General features: G+C 41.1%; 1 protein-coding gene across 2 annotated transcripts in view; it reads right to left on the bottom strand.

Annotated features, from left to right (window-relative positions):
* LOC135543600 (alpha-1,6-mannosylglycoprotein 6-beta-N-acetylglucosaminyltransferase A-like) overlaps positions 1 to 17,340 on the bottom strand; it is a 103,807-nt gene that overhangs the window by 17,730 nt on the left and 68,737 nt on the right. For both annotated transcript variants that reach the window (XM_064970995.1, XM_064970996.1), the window contains one exon: positions 8,541 to 8,674. In XM_064970995.1, the coding sequence (XP_064827067.1) occupies positions 8,541 to 8,674 (134 nt within the window). The remainder of the gene's footprint in view (positions 1 to 8,540; positions 8,675 to 17,340) is intronic.

Below are 17,340 nucleotides of genomic sequence, written 5' to 3'. Positions count from 1 at the left end.
ATGCATCCTGTTGGCAACATGGCACTAAAGTAATACTGCAAAGAATGTGGCAAAGCAATTCACTTTTTGTCCTGAATACAAAGTGTTAACTTCGGTACAAATTCAATACAACACATTACGGAGTACCACTCTCTATATTTTCAAACATTGTGGTGGCTGCATCATGTTATGGGCATGCTTGTAATTGTTAAGCACTGGGTGGGGTGGATTTCAGGATAAAAAAATTAACGGAATTGAGCTAAGCACGGGTAAAATCCTAAAGGAAATCCTGGTTCAGTCTGCTTTCTAGCAGACACTGGGAGATTAATTCACTTTTCAGCAGGACCATTTCATTTCGTTTGACCTATTGACATTTCTTTGTATATATATCCATAAAATTATGCCGATTCATGATTTCATGAAGCGGTATGTCTTGTCCTTTCACGTTAATTCTCAATGGGACAGTGGAGATTGAATTTCAATATTGAAACCATGTTGCAAAGGAGACAGACAGCAAGGTTTTTACAAATTTCCACTGTTGAAAACCAAAGGCTAGTCGAAAAGGAAGGGGAGATGATGTCAAGATGTTTTTTTTTACAGTAGAGATCAAGTTTATAAATTATCTGGTTGGGCTGATGAGACAGTGGATTGGTGAGTGATGGAACAGTAAATAGGCATTTCAACATCATAGCCTTGGCAGGAGTTAACTTGTGGAATAGACACAGGCTAGAACACGGTTTTAACCAATTAGCATCCACGATTAGAACCACCCCGTGGTAAAATGTAGTACACCCCCCCCCGTCTCAAATGACACCTACAGTTGAAGTCGGAAGTTTACATACACTTCGGTTGGAATCATTAAAACCCATTTTTCAACCACTCCACCAATTTCTTGTTAACAAACTATGGGTTTTGGCAAGTCGGTTAGGACATCTACTTTGTGCATGACACAAGTCATTCTTCCAAAAATTGTTTACAGACAGATTATTTCACTTATAATTCACTGTATCACAATTCCAGTGGGTCAGAAGTTTACGTACACTAAGTTGACTATGCCTTTAGACAGCTTGGAAAATTCCAGAAAATTATGTCATGGCTTTAGAAGCTTCTGATTGACTCAAATGATGTCAATTAGACTATTGGAGGTGTACCTGTGGATATATTTCAATGCCTACCTTTGAACTCAGTGCCTCTTTGCTTGACATCATGGGGAAATTAAAATAAATCAGCCAAGCCCTCAGAAAAAAACTTTGTAGACCTCCACAAGTCTGGTTCATCCTTGGAAGCAATTTACAAATGCCTGAAGGAACCACTTTCATCTGTACAAACAATAGCACTGTCAATACCCCTTTTTTTGTCGCAAATGTTTCTCAGTGTAAGGAATCAGTGACATTTAATAAAAAGTTGGTGCTGTCTCATATCCATATCTCTCTGCTCTCGCTCTCGTTGTCTCTGTCTTTCTCTCTCTATTGTCGCGCCTGTCCTTCCCCTTATGTTTGCAGTTTCGGTGGTAGTGTTCTACTCGGTCACAATGTTTACAGGGAGCCTTACACTCCCGGGCGAGATGTCCTGTCTTATCGCAATTGAAACACTTTCTATCGTCTGATCCTGTCCATTTTTTCCCTTGTCTCTTAGGTCTCTTCCCCTTAAAGCCTCCTTTATGCTTATCTACAATTACCCCAATATTTACTATTAGATACTCTGCTCCTTTCTGTTCTTTTCCTCTTCGGAGTCTGGTTGTGGGCGACTGACCTTTTTCTCTCTGTTCTTGCCTTTGTCCCCTGTCCTTATTCTTTCTACAGTCTCTGATTGTGGCTCACCTTATCGCAGCGCATGCATGGTTCCTCACACTCTTTGGCCAAATGTCCTGGCTTGATATATATATATATATATCTATCTCATCCCGGGACCTCCTTTGAGGATTTGCCACCCATGGTATCCTCTGTTGTTGTTTAGGAAATTCTCCTATACGGTATAGGATTATATGGTTGTTATTTACCTACGCACGTTCTTAGAATAATCCTAAACCCTTTTTAATTGGATTTCTATCTCTACACCAATACTCAACAAGTTCAATCCTAGCGGGATTTCTATCTGTTAATTATTTGAATGCATCTCAACACCAATACTCAACAAGTTCAATCCCCCTGTATATTTTCAACAGTCTCGGACTGGGTAGTCTCAATACAGGGTAGTTTCTTTTGGTAATCATTTCGGACCTGTCCCCTTGTTTCAGTGATCTGGTACGCAGTGCCACCAACACTAAAATAGATATTTTGTATTTAAACTTTCTCTACATTAGATTATATGGACAGTATACCCGATACAAATCAATACTGTTAGTTTTAAGAATCAACCCTTTCACACTATTTTGACTAATGCACTAGAGGAATTTAATTCAGTCCATTAAAGTACATTTTAAGCAAGTTTTTAAACTTCTCTAGGGTAGGGGGCAGCATTGGGAATTTTGGATGAAAAGCGTGCCCAAATTAAACTGCCTAGAATATGCATATAATTAGTACATTTGGATAAAAAAACACTGAAGTTTCTAAAACCGTTTGAATGATGGCTGTGAGTATAACAGAACTCATATGGCAGGCAAAAACCTGAGAAAAAATCCAACCAGGAAGTGGGAAATCTGAGGTTTGTAGTTTTTCAACTCTTGGCCTATCGAAAACAGTGTCTATGGGGTCATATTGCACTTCCTAAGGCTTCCACTAGATGTCAACAGTCTTTAGAACTTTGTTTGATGCTTCTACTGTGAAGTGGGGGCAAATGAGAGGGGAATGAGTCAGAGAGCCACGAGCTCAGACTCGCGTGTTCACGTGAGAGCAAGCTCTGAGCTCTGTTACATTGCAATACTACAGACAAAGGAATTCTCCGGTTGGAACATTATTGAAGATTTATGTTAAAAAAACATCCTAAAGATTGATTCTATACTTCGTTTGACATGTTTCTACGGACTGTAACGGAACTTTTTGGACTTTTCTTCTGTACTTTCCGCTGGACTTGCATGAGTTTGGAATATGTACTGAACACGCGAACAACAAGGAGGTATTTGGACATAAATGGACATTATCGAACAGAACAAACATTTATTGTGGAACTGGGATTCCTGGGAGTGCATACTGATGAAGATCATCAAAGGTAAGTGAATATTTATAATGCTATTTCTGACTTCTGTTGACTACACAACATGGCGGATATCTGTATGGCTTGTTTTGGTCTCTGAGCGCCGTACTCAGATTATTGCATGGTGTGCTTTTTCCGTAAAGTAAAAACAAAAAAAATCCAACACAGCGGTTGCATTAAGGAGAAGTGGATCTAAAATTCCATGCATTAACAGTTGTATCCTTTATCAATGTTTATTATGAGTATTTCTGTAAATTGATGTGGCTCTCTGCAAAATCAACGGATGTTTTGGAACTACTGAATATAACGCGCCAATGTAAACTCAGATTTTTGGATATAAATATGAACTTTACCGAACAAAACATACATGTATTGTGTAACATGAAGTCCTATGAATGTCATCTGATGAAGATCAAAGGTTAGTGATTCATTTGATCTATATTTCTGCTTTTTGTGACTCCTCTCTTTGGCTGGAAAAATGGCTGTGTATTTCTGTGACTTGGCTCTGACCTAACAATCTTTTGGTTTACTTTCGTCGTAAAGCCTTTTTGAAATCGTACACTGTGGCTGGATTTACAACAAGTGTATCTTTAAAATGGTGTAAAATACAGTGGGGCAAAAAAGTATTTAGTCAGCCACTAATTGTGCAAGTTACTTATTTCCCACCATAATTTGCAAATAAATTCATTAAAAATCCTACAATGTGATTTTCTGGATTTTTTTTCTCATTTTGTCTGTCATAGTTGAAGTGCACTTATGATGAAAATTACAAGCCTCTCATCTTTTTAAGTGGGAGAACTTGCACAATTGGTGGCTGACTAAATACTTTTTTGCCCCACTGTACATGTATGTTTGCGGAATTTTAATTATGGGATTTCTGTTGTTTTGAATTTGGCACCCTGCATGTTCACTGGCAGTTGACGAGGTGGAACGCTACCGTCCCATGTACCCTAGTGGAGGTTAACCCCCAAACTAATGAATAAAGTTGACTGACCCTATCCTTGCAGCTGAGATTCAAATTTTGGTTGGATCTCGTCACCATTTCTGTCGGGTACCAGTTCGCCATCGGCCTGTAAAGAACCCTCAGAATGGGGCCAGGTCTTTAATTTACAGATCTCTGATCTGCCCGTGCACTGTTTTCGGCACTCCCATGGGACGACAGAAACGGGTATTGAGATACGGCTCGAAGGACCAAGTTGTCAAGAGAATCCCCCCCCCCCACACCTCATCATTTTTCTACCAGCCTTGGCAGTTTCTCGCAGTTCCTCTCCTCCTTAGATTAGAGGCCTTGGAAGGGCCCTCTTTCCTTTTGTCAGCTTTTTCAGAGCCATAACCAGGCCTCTGTTTTCTCAACCATACATTTCTCCCTCTTAACTTGTCCCACACATACATTATTGGATTATAGTCTTATAATTCTAATACATTTCACACCGTTAAATACGTTTCAGGGTGGAATTCTTTAGTCATTACTTTAAACATATAAATTCCTTTATCAAGTATGCAAGTATAAACACCATGGGACCACGCAGCCATCATACTGCTCAGGAAGGTGACGTGATCTGTCTCCTGGAGATGAAACTATTTTGGTGCGAAAAGTGAAAATCAATCCCAGAACAACAGCAAAGGACCTTGTGAAGATGCTGGAGGAAACAGGTACAAAAGTATCTATATCCACAGTAAAACGAGTCCCATAATCGACATAACCTGAAAGGCCGCTCAGCAAGGAAGAAGCCACTGCCCCAAGACCGCCATAAAAAAGCCAGACTATGGTTTTCAACTGCACATGGGGACAAAGATCATACTTTTTGGAGAAATGTCCTCTGGTCTGATGAAACAAAAATAGAACTGTTTGGCCATAATGACCATCGTTACGTTTGTAGGAAAAAGGGGGAGACTTAAAAGCTGAAGAACACCATCCCAACCTTGAAGCACACGGTGGCAGCATCATGTGTGTGGGTGCTTTGCTGCAGAAGGGTCTGGTGCACTTCACAAAATAGATGGCATCATGAGGTAGGAGAATTATGTGGATATATTGAAGCAACATCTCAAGATATCAGTAAGGAAGTTAAAGCTTGGCCGCAAATGGGTCTTCCAAATGGATAATGACCCCAAGCATACATCCAAAGTTGTGGCAAAATGGCTTGAGGAAAACAAAGTAAAGGTATTGGAGTGGCCATCACAAAGCCCTGACCTCAACACTATAGAAAATTTGTGGGCAGAACTGAAAAAGTGTGTGCGAGCAAGGAGGCCTACAAACCTGACTCACTTACACCAGCTCTGTAAGGAGGAATGGGACAAAATTCACCCAAGCTTGTGGAAGGCTACCCGAAAAATTTGACCCAAGTTAAACAATTTAAAGGCAATGCTACCAAATAATAATTGAGTGTATGTAAACTTCTGACCCACTGGGAATGTGATGAAATAAATAATTCTCTCTACTATTATTCTGACATTTCACATTCTTAAAAAAAGTGGTGATCCTAACTGACCTAAAACAGGTAATTTTTACTAGGATTAAATGTCAGGAATTGTGAAAAACGAAGTTTAAATGTATTTGTCTAAGGTAAACTTCAGACTTCAACTGTATGTTCATAGGGAAAAGTAGGACTGAAGGTTGATGTTATGGAAATGGCACCTTGATAACTCCAATGCAGGAACTTAACAGCCTACCTTTACTTCATGTTTCATTGCAGTTAACTACTACCAAATCATACCAGACCTTTTTTTAAATTCATTAACTCAAATCAAAACCATTGTGTAGCCTAAGTAATAAATTATACATTTTGCTCTAATTGAGATTTAATACTTCGGCAACACATTTACTAGCACGAGAGCAGCGATACGCATGGAGGCACTCCAGACAGCAAGAATGGTGGATTATTCTCATTAGAGTTTGCCGGTGAAATGATCTGAAAGTTGTGCTTGAGTATGTAGACCACACAGTGACGGCAGACAGATGCCTCCTCTGCTGTGCCTAATTACATTTAAAGCCACTCATAAAGCCGATAAATCTCTCCTATATGGATACAGCAATTACCGTCCATTCTATACCCGTTATAAATCAGACATCCGCACACAATTTCTGCACCACAAATGGCACCCTATTCCCTACATAGCGCACTACTTTGGACCAGGGTGCCATTTGGGACGCAAACGGCTCCATTCACACACCTGCAGAGAGGGGAAGGGAGAAGCTAGCGGTGCACTTCAGCATACTGATAAGAGACAGGGAATATTCCCCTTAGTGAGGAGCTTCTGGGTTCTGTGTGACATTACATGGGAAAAACAAATGACCATCAGAGACAAAGCGATTGGAGGCAATGATGTTTGTTTGGTCCCTGAATGTTGTTAAAGTCACAAAGGCACTTGGTACTAGATGTTTTACTACACAGCATCTTATTTTTGTATGCCCACCCCTCATCATGTTCTAGCCTTGTAGGGAGCAGTAAATACCACAATCCCAAGATATGAGGGAGTTTTGAAAGGCTGTTTCCTGGTTTCCTTGATGAAAAGCAAATAGCCGATCAGGTCTCGTGACATCATCACAGTAGTCCCTCACAAGGCACTGCAGCCAGCCCCCGCAGATTCAGGGAGGGAAAGTGCGAGGGAGGCCTTTTCTTCTCATGTTCATTCATTACCAGACTCCTCTCTGAAATGGCTGTTTAATTAAAAACTGAGGTAATGAACACGACGGGGTGTCTGATTAGCTGCTAATGATATTCAAGGAGAAGTGATGGGAGTTTGGCACTCTGCCCTTTAAGAGAGACTAAATGGCCCACTGTGCTGTGCCGCATGCGGGTTTGAGAGGGCGTGTGGCAAGCCTCACTACATGGTTAATATAGGCCTGTTGTGTTAGACAAATAAGTGTTGTGTGTGTGGATGCTGGTTCTGCAAGACATGGTCATTTCTTTGTGTGGTCACAGACCTGAGTTCAAATAGCATTTGTTGTTGAATGACCAATCGAATAGTCCCAAAAGTGCAAACCCTGCGCATCTGGTACACCAGGCTCAATCTAATACACCTTTGAGAGAAAATAAATACTATTTGAACCCAGATCCCTTAACCGGGATGACCAGGTTGGGTTGTGGGTGGCATGACTGGCATCTCACAACTCTCATCTGCCGACTTTGTGTCAGCTGATTATGATAAAAGCTAGGCGTTGTTCACCACAGATCTGAAATTACCTGCTTTTTTGTTTGTAGAATCTGCTTCCGCCTGAGTTCCACTGGTTGTGTCCAAAATGGCACCCTATTCCCTTTATAGTGCACTACTTTTGGCCAGAGCCCATTTGGGATGCACACCCTGTGTGTTAGACCTCCGAAAGATGGCTGGCTTAAAATGTTCCAACCGGCTTCTTTACAATGTTTGTCATCATCGCAGCCCTTATCAAATCTCACCAAGACATACAGAGTAGGCAGTAATCCAACTATGTGTAATGTGCCAACGAGCGAATCTCACGCAAAACGCTTGTGGCTGGTGTAGCTACAAATCTATAAACCCTTTATGTCTTAGATGAAATAATCCCTGCGACAATGCCTCTGCACAACAGAGTCTGAGTTGGAATATATTATAACTAATCAGTGAGTAGAGCTGAAATCAACTATTTATCAACATAATAATAAGAAACTCGGGAATATGGTTTCTAAAGGAATACTACTAGTCTCCATTAAATCTCCCAAAAAACTTGGCCCAAGGTTTTCAAAGTGTTCCAGTGACTTTCTTTCAAGAGTTAAGGAACTGGGTTACAATAGATTCCATACACCGGGTCCCAAGAATTTATGGTGTAGCGTGTCTGGTGCTTTCATCTTGAAAGGCATTCTGTGCAAAGCAAGGCTCAGTGGACACTGTCACTTCAGTCACTACAGTCTCCTTAAAAGCATCCACAGTGTTGTCTATTTCCCTGTGATCAAGGGATGGGAACAGTTTCCTATTGAACTCAACTGAGCAGCACTTCCTTCTCTTTGAGCTCTATTCTAGTAGTGTTGATGTCTGGGAACTAGATCACTTACCATTTGTTGTTCTAAACAAGGAGAGTCTCCAGTTGGTGACATGATATTCAAAATTCCAACTGAAGAACCCTGCTCTACCATATTCTGCTTCACCCTCCAATGCTGATGTAGACAAAAGCATATATTTTTGTCCACGACAAAACATTACCACTGCTCCCAAATAACTAAGAGCTGAGCAGAGTTTGTACACAATGTAAATAACATTATAATAAATGCTATGTAGCAGACACATTTTCCCAAAGCAACAGTGAGTGCATGCATACATTTTAAGTATGAGGGTGATCAGATTTCAAAGTCAGACAACACCAAGACACATTAGGCACCCCCAAGAGTGAATATTTAACTTGAACACTGCCGGAGTTTAAACGCAAAACCTTGGCCATACCAGCCACACGGGACACACAAGCTGAAGCGCCGTACCTTCCAGAAGTTGTCCACCTTGCCGTAGACCAGCGACTGGTTCTGCCGCTTGACTTCGTCAATATGGCGGATGTCGCTGGCGTTCAGGTGTTGCTCCACCACAAAGCCCAGGAAGCTGTTGTCTGGTGTGTGGGCTGCAGGGGAAATAAACCACACAATATAACTGTCATTACACAGCTCAACTGGGATCACAATGATTATAGTACTGAAGCTAGTTAGTTCACATTCATCCATTTGTATACAGGAAAAGGAAAACAAGCCACAAACACAGGCTGTCATTGTACAGTTAATGGGGAACACAATGATGATTATAGGAGGTGATGTTAGTTCATTTAAAAAAAGCAATTCAATTGCCAGCACCATATCGCTATGAGATCTCCATAGGACAACAACTATTTTTCTCTACATAAGTTGATTTATTCATGCATATGCTGTACAGAAACGAGTGAATAGCATGACAATAGGCCTAATGATTAGGCTATCTGTTGTGTTAGCGAAGTAGTCGTCTGACTCATGCCTAGAAGTGGAAAGTAAATATGAGGCTTATGTTAACCAATGAACACAGTTCCACATAGAAATGTGAAGTGGTGAGCCGGAGTCTGGCGCAGCGGTAACGCTCCCAAATCCGGACCACACGTGCCCCCATGGAGACGGGTATTTGAGTCCCGGCTCGGCCAACTGTCTATTCCTTAAATCATTTCTGTGCCCCACTCGCTCTCCCTCCTTATCTGTATCCACATCTGTCCCATCAAAACAATACAATTATGTAAGGGAATACAGGATAAAAAGAGAAGAAAATGTAATGTGTTAATGAAATGTGAATTGATGATTTAACGTTCTAAGATAGCCTTAGTATTCCGTTTCTTCGTTGCGAAATGGATGGTGGTACTGTAACTATGGAAATGAGCTTGGCAACAGGTCAGAAATGGGCAACAGCACATACAAAGATTTGAAAATTAAGACTATGTAAAAAAAAAAAATTTAAATGGGGGCTTCCGTGACACCCCCCCCCCCCAAAAAAGCCAACAAAAATCTAATTGAAATAAAACTAGGTTGGGTCCCAAAGCCCACATGGCAGTACACTTTTGACCAATGCCCTGTATGCTGGTCCTATGGGGCCTGGTCAAATGTAGTGCACTATATAGGGGAAGGGGTGCTATTTGGGATGCTTCTCATCCTGACTCTCTGGGCTTTGCTTGTTGATGGACTTGTACCCTCTGAAGTGTATCCCTCTTACAGACCTACACTACATTCTCTGCTTCAAGAAAAGGGAGGGAGGGTGTTAGGCTACATGTAGCATCCTGTTCCTTCTCCACCGGGCCTGTTAAGTTGTTACATGAAGCCGTTTGTGGAAGTGATTTAATATACGCTCCTCGAGGGAGTTTACTGCTATTTTAGAGCCATTGCAGAGCGCCAGTAAATCACGTGCAGAGACGACGTGTTGGGGGAGAAATTCACGGCTGCCACGCAATGTGGTGATAATGGAGGCTGGCCTCCCTCCGAGCCGACTGAGAAGGAGGAAAAGTGGGTGAGAGAGGGAGCTGCCGTCAGTTTCAACGGCCCAGGTGAGAAAGGGATGTGTTAGGACAACATGAGTTAAATCTTTCAACACAACAGAGAGCATTCCTCAAGACAAGCGGGTATGCTCCCCCCGATTGCCATGTAGGGAAGACGGCGATGTCATCTACAAAATAGCTTCCAATACTCTACTCAGCAAACTGGATGTAGTCTATCATAGTGCCATCCGTTTTGTTACCAAAGCCACTTATACCACCCACCACTCCGAACTGTCTGCCCCTCATTACTTAAGTCTATGATAGTAAAGCTCTGCCTTATCTCAGCTCACTGGTCACGATAACAACACCCACCTGTAGCACGCGCTCCAGCAGGTATATCTCACTGGTCATCCCCAAAGCCAACACCTACATTGGCCGCCTTAACTTCCAGTTCTCTGCACCCAGTGACTGGAACAAATTGCAAAAAATAATAATAATAAAAAAATTAAAATTCGCTGGAGACTTATATTTCCCTCACTAACTTTAAACATCAGCTATCTGAGCAGCTAACCGATCGCTGCAGCTGTACTTGGTCCACCTGTAAATAACCCACCCAATCTACCTACCTCATCCCCATACTGTTTTTAATTTACTTTCTGCTCTTTTGCACACCAGTATCTCTACTTGCACATCATCATCTGCTCATTTATCACTCCAGTGTTAATCTGCTAAATTGTAATTACTTTGCTACCATATGGCCTATTTATTGCCTTCCTCCTCACGTCATTTGCACACACTGTATGTAGACTTTTTTTCTATTGTTATTGAATGTACGCATGTTTATCCCATGTGTAACTCTGTGTTGTTGGTTTTGTGTCACACTTCTTTGCTTTATCTTGGCCAGGTTGAAGTTGTAAATGAGAACTTGTTCTCAACTAGCTTACCTTTACCTAAATAAAAGGTCAAATATATTTATTTTTTAAAATAAAAATGTAGCATGTGTCAAATGGCCCCCTATTAAAGATGTTGTGCACTACTTTTGGCACCCTATTCCCTATATAGTGCACAACTTTTAATAATAGCGCTGGGGAGAAGGAGAAGGGAGGCCTCTGTCATCACTCAGTGTATAAGTGGACGTGACAGTCTGCAGAAAAGGTTTGTGGGCCCAGCTGGACTATGCCAAGACGCCAGGCCAGTCGACTTCAATCAGCCGACCAAAACAAGACACACACCCGGGCTCGGCACTTCATAGCAGGCAAACCATGCATAATGTAATTTGGGTAATTTTGTGGAAGTCATAAAAAGTAATTGGAAAACGTCTTGCACTCAAGCTGACTGGATACGGTCAGAAACGCAGCAGGAGACTTTGTTCCGGTTCCGTTGGCATGCATTGAAATGCGTTGCAAAATAACTGAATTAACAGATTTATTTTCAAATAATTTGATGACCCCCCGGATTAAGGGATGCCACCAAAGGTTTTCTACAAAAACAACTGGGGGGGGGGGGGGGGGTTCTACTAAGCTATATGGAATTGCTTTAAGTCATACCAAGGATCACTTTGCTATTTTATTGGGAATCTTAAGACCCCCTGAAGTATAAAAAAAACATTGTAATTTGGCTTTACTGCCATTAGCCCATAGAAACGCATCGAATACGCATTGAATTCACTAAATGGAACCACAGACACCAAAAAATCTAAAGGCAGTTTGTTCAGAAGTGTCCGTCCTATATCTGAGAGATAACAAAGATCAGGAACCACATTTTTTTGGGACATGCATTTGACCGCTTTTTGCTATTAAACTATCCCCATATATACACTGAACAAAATTGGTGCATGTCGCATTTTCAACGATTTTACTGATTTACAGTTCATGTACAGTCATGGCCAAAAGTTTTGAGAATGACACAAATATTAATTTTCACAAAGTCTGCTGCCTCAGTTTGCCAGGATTGCAAAGGTCTTGAAAAAGAAGGGTCAACACTGCAAATATTGACTCTTTGCATCAACTTAATGTAATTGTCAATAAAAGCCTTTGACACTTATGAAATATTTGTAATTATACTTCAGAATTCCAAAGTAACATCTGACAAAAATATCTAAAGACACTGAAGCAGCAAACTTTGTGAAAATTTATATTGGTGTCATTCTCAAAACCTTTGGCCACGACTGTATTTCAATTGAATGATTTCCTTATATTCATTAGGCCCTAATCTATGGATTTTACATGACTGGGAATATAGACTGTTGGTCAGAGTTGGTCATAGGCTGTTGGTCAGAGTTGATCAGGCTATTGATTGTGACCTGTGGAATGTTGTACCACGCCTCTTGAAATGGTTGTGCAAAGTTACTGGATTTTTGCAGGAAACTAAACACTGTCGTACAGATTGATCCAGAGCATCCCAAACAGGCTCAATCGGTGACATGTCTGTTGAGTATGCAGACCATGGAAGAACTGGGACATTTTCAGCTTACAGGAATTGTGTACCAGATCCTTGCGACATGATCCTGCCCACTGAAGTCGGCATTCCATTTGCAGCCTATGGCTGCCTGAATAAATAATTAACTTAGGTTATTTAAGAACTCATAATAGTAAAATAGGAAATCCTATTGTTATTAATTAATAAGTGCTGCGCTTATAGCACACTATATTTTATGATCATGTTATAAATATATGTTTGTTAACACCTAGGGGTTATAATCCTATCGATTAACATATGTAGCCTATAACGATGTTGGAAAAAATGTGTTTCATTTGGTTTTGTATTCAGTTAGTGCAGTATGTATTCATTCATATGATCTAATTTTAAGAAGGGATGTTCTCTACCCTGACACTTGTTTTAACCATGTCTACCAAGTTTTCAACCAAGAGTTTGAAAATCGCAAATCATAATCTCAATTCCAATATCTGGCAAAAAAAAAAGGCAATTCGATATTTTGTCCAAATCATGCAGCCCTATAAAGCGGGTATGTTAAAGTGTTTATCATCGAATAACCATCGACTATTACATATCTTAGATGTTTCATCAGAAACAACAGCTTCTTGGGCTGTATTATCCACAGTGGTAGGTGGCACCTTAATTGGGGAAGATGGGTTCACAGTAATGGCTGGAACGGAATAAATGGAATGGTATTGAACACAATCAATCACATAGTTTCCATGTACTCCATATTCCAGCCATTATTATGAGCCGTCTTCCCCTCAGCAGCCTCCTGTGCTAGGAACATATGGAAATTGCCAATTTCATTAATATGATTAAAATACTATATACCTATCCCTCAGCCATATTTAAAAGAGAAGATCATAGATAAATTCAGCTTAATCTCAAATCATCCCTACTGCCTCAAGACCTCGATGGAGGACTCCAACTACTTATGGAAACCTCATTTGTTTTTCAATTTTAAATATTTGGGAGTAAATATACTATATTTCCTACTTTAGATAAAACCACTGCCAGAAACTTTAACAGAATGCTCAAATCAATCCAACCTCTACTAGATGGAATATTATACCGGTTGCTTTAGCTGGCAGAATATCTATTGTCTCAATGCTTCCCCCATGGATCCCCTTCTGGCAGGTGGGAAACATGGCTTCCGGGTGGGGCTGGAGGATGCGGGCTGGTGGATGGGGACTGAGGGGGGAAATGGGTTGGGGTTATCATTGTAGACATTTCTCCCAAAAAAATTGTGCGTGTAACCGCCCCTCTGGAATTAAAAAAAAATACAAATAAAGTTGGCCACTAAAAAGAAAGAAAGGCAGCAGTGAGTGAGGACGGCCAAGTGTTGTTACTGGAGAACATAGGACAATTTGTTTGAAAAGTGATTGCCAATTCTATGAACATAAATAATGTATAGAAGCAAAGGGGGGAACCAACTCCATATTAATGCCCATGATTTTGGAATGAAATGTTCGACGAGCAGACCACCTACTTTTGGTCATTTAGTGTACAGTTTAAGTCAGAAGTTTACATACACTTAGGTTGGAGTCATTCAAACTCGGTTTTTCAACCACTCCACAAATAAATTAATCTTAAGCACCTTCTGATTATGAGCTGTCACTCCACACTGGTTGCCTCCATACCTTGCATAAGGGACAGAAAGAAGAAGAAAACATCCTGCTTAATGAACAACCCTCACTAACTACCATAGAGTTGTACACACACACACGGCCCCACCACACGCACACTCTCAGGAAGCCAGCATGTTGTCCATTCATTAGCGTTGTCAGGGAGGGGATAGAATGCACAAGGCTCAGTTAAGTTATCACCAGGGCTTATGTGTATCGAGAGAGGGAGAGAGAGACACACAGAGACAGCGCAAGAGAGAAAGAAAGAGAGAGCGAGAGAGAGAGAGAGAGAGAGAGAGAGAGAGACAGACAGAGAGAGACCCCCTGACTCAGCACTTTGTATCCCATTGAGGAGAAAATGCTAAATTAATGCAAACAGCAAAGCAGGGCTGCCCAGAGCAGCACTGGCACAAAGGATAAGGCTGAACCTGTTGTTCTTAGAGATGAGCACTCACATTTTTTGGCAGGTATCTTCTCTCTCTCTGTATCTCTATCACTACATCTTTCATTATCTCCCTCCCCGTCCGTCTCTCCCTCACTCGCTGTGTATAGTGGACTACTTTTTACCAGGGCCCATAAGGTATAGGATGGAATAGGGTGGAATTTGGGATGACTCTCTGGGCTTTACTCAATGGACTTGGCCCCTCTGAAGTTTATGCTGATAAAATAATACAACCGTTCCTAATCAAAGGAGGGGTAGGGAAAGCAGCCGGTGCCCTCATTCTGTAGCATCCCATTTCACTGGGTCCTTATCGTAGCTCCTGGCCAAGGAAGGATGACTACTTCACAGCTGTCATCTGGCCATAATGCATCATAATCAGATGTTTATTTCTGCCTGAATTTTTAAAATGGCAAAAAAGGAAAACACCATCTGCTGATAAGAAATGTAAGAAAGTGCACTGAGGCCATATGCGTTTCTGCGTGGCTTGTTGATTGTTAAATTCAAAGATGTTGAAATTGAAAGACAAAACATTCTAGCGTGAAATGCAATTCTATTCGGCATAGGTTTTGATAGGTCTTAAAGTGAAATTCAGGTGTGTCTTTTACGCCTGCTACGTTAGGTTAATCTACTCTAGACTAAATGCACGCCCCTTCAAATCTCCTCTGCTTCTGCATTTCCCCTGCTTGTTTGTTTTCATTTAGGTAAATTCAGTTCAGTGTTTTTCCTGAGGTGGAAGAGCGGATTTAAAACGAAAAGGGGAAAAGTAGCAAAGGCAAAAAAGGAAATAACCATCTGCTTGATAAGAAATTTAAGAGTGCACTGAGGCAATGTCCTTTTCTGTAGGGTTTAATGAATGTTAAATTGAAAGATGTTGAAATTGAAAGACAAATTCTAGCGTGAAATTCGATTCTGCATAAGTTTTGATAGGCCTTAACGTGAAATTATATTAAAAATACAATTGGCTGGACATACAGAGACAGCTTTTGATCTACCAAGACAATTTCAGTTCGACATTTAGTTTCCCTATTCAGAACTTGTGGAACATTATTAAGATTATAAACACTGAACTGAAATTACCTAAATGAAAGCAAACAAGCAGGGGAAATGCAGAAGCAGAGGTTTGAAGTGGCGTGCATTTAGTCTAGAGTAACCTAACGTAGCAGGCGTAAAAGACACACCTGAAACTACATCCCCTACATACTGGTCTTGACAAGAAGAAGAAAAAATAACTAGTCGGGGGAGGTTCTCTTCAGCACTGTTCAATCCAGTAAATGTGGAGGAGTTAAGATGGAGTGCCTCCTTGTTAATGTCCAAAAGCGGAAGTCGCGTCACAGGCTCTCTTGACATTTCCCCTGAAAACGGAACATCCAGGTTGTTGGGGACTCGGCAGAGGCTAGGAAGAGATAAACATCACTGTAATCAACTTCAGCATTTTACAGGGGGGAGTTTCCCCCTGACAACAGCCGGGATGTGTTCATTAGGGCACGCAACAAATATTTGTATTTACGCTTTGCAACGGAAAATGGAAATTAAAGTTTCTTGTTGGACAAGTCCAGGAATAGCAGTCCTTGTTTTAGTTAGTTTTCTTCTGTTTGGCACCTGGTAAACACAACCCAGGGCTGGTCTTCCAAACACAAACAGAGAAGACTAGACGACGTAGGCTGAAGACCTCTAAATGCTCCATTGCGCTGTGCTCCTGGGCACATATTCACCAAGCCTCTCAGAGTATGAGCACTGATCTAGGATCAGGTCCCCTGTTTCCATGAAATCTTATTAAATATGACAAAAGAGAAAACTGATTCTATATCAGCAGTCCTACTCTGAAATGCTTGATGCATACAGCCCCTGATACATGAGACAGACAAAGTAGAGTTGGGAATTTCCACTAACTTAAGTTAAATCTCCAGAATACTGCAGTGTCATCTCAGGAGTTGGGTATGGAAAACATCAAACCATGGACAGTGGTTGGTGTATGCAAGTCAATGCATTTCCCACATCAAAAGGGATCTGCTCGAATTCTCTGCACCTTACCACACATGCACTCACTCGCACACTCATGCACACACATCCCAAACGCTGCTACCAGACTCTTATTATACTGCTCAATTTATACACTTTCCCCCCATCCCCCCTTCCCCAATACACGTGTAAATATTGGACAATAAATTGTGCATTCCTGTATTATACTTATGCTAAAATTGTATTCTATTTTACTGCGATTTGAGTTTGAATTCTTATCTTTTATTATTTCTTGTTGTTACATTGTCGAGAAGGAACCTGCCAGTAAGCATTTTGCTGGACGATGTTGTTATGACGTTGGCCTGGGGGTAAGTTTATGACAGTCATAAATACCTCTCCCCCCTTTTTTCCTCTCTCTACCCTACTGATGTTACATTTGGAAACCCTTTGGTTAACATAGAGATTCTGGGAACATCAGAAGGTGGGGGGAAATTAACCACATTCTGGTAATCCGACCAATTGAACATATGCAATGGTACTTAATGAATATGATGTCAGTTCGTTTGTCATCTGAGACATTGTTGTAAACTATGAAACAGACCCCTTTTCTCCCTCCACTATATAAGCCCTTGACGAAAATATAACCTCCTGTTCAGAGGATGTGAGGACGACGGTCCGATGTCAGAATGGTTCAGATAACTACAGAACAAAGCCAACATCAGCGTGAGCTTTGGTTGCGAATGGTATGAACTTTGAACTCTTATTCACTACAGAAGTGATACCTCCTTGCCGTTGAGTTAGCAACAGCAGCTGAAAACGAGGGTTAGGAAGGAACAGAC

Source organism: Oncorhynchus masou, chromosome 7 (genome assembly GCF_036934945.1).
Source record: "Oncorhynchus masou masou isolate Uvic2021 chromosome 7, UVic_Omas_1.1, whole genome shotgun sequence".
Lineage (NCBI taxonomy): Eukaryota > Metazoa > Chordata > Actinopteri > Salmoniformes > Salmonidae > Oncorhynchus > Oncorhynchus masou.
This window is presented reverse-complemented; position numbering and strand designations above follow the sequence as displayed.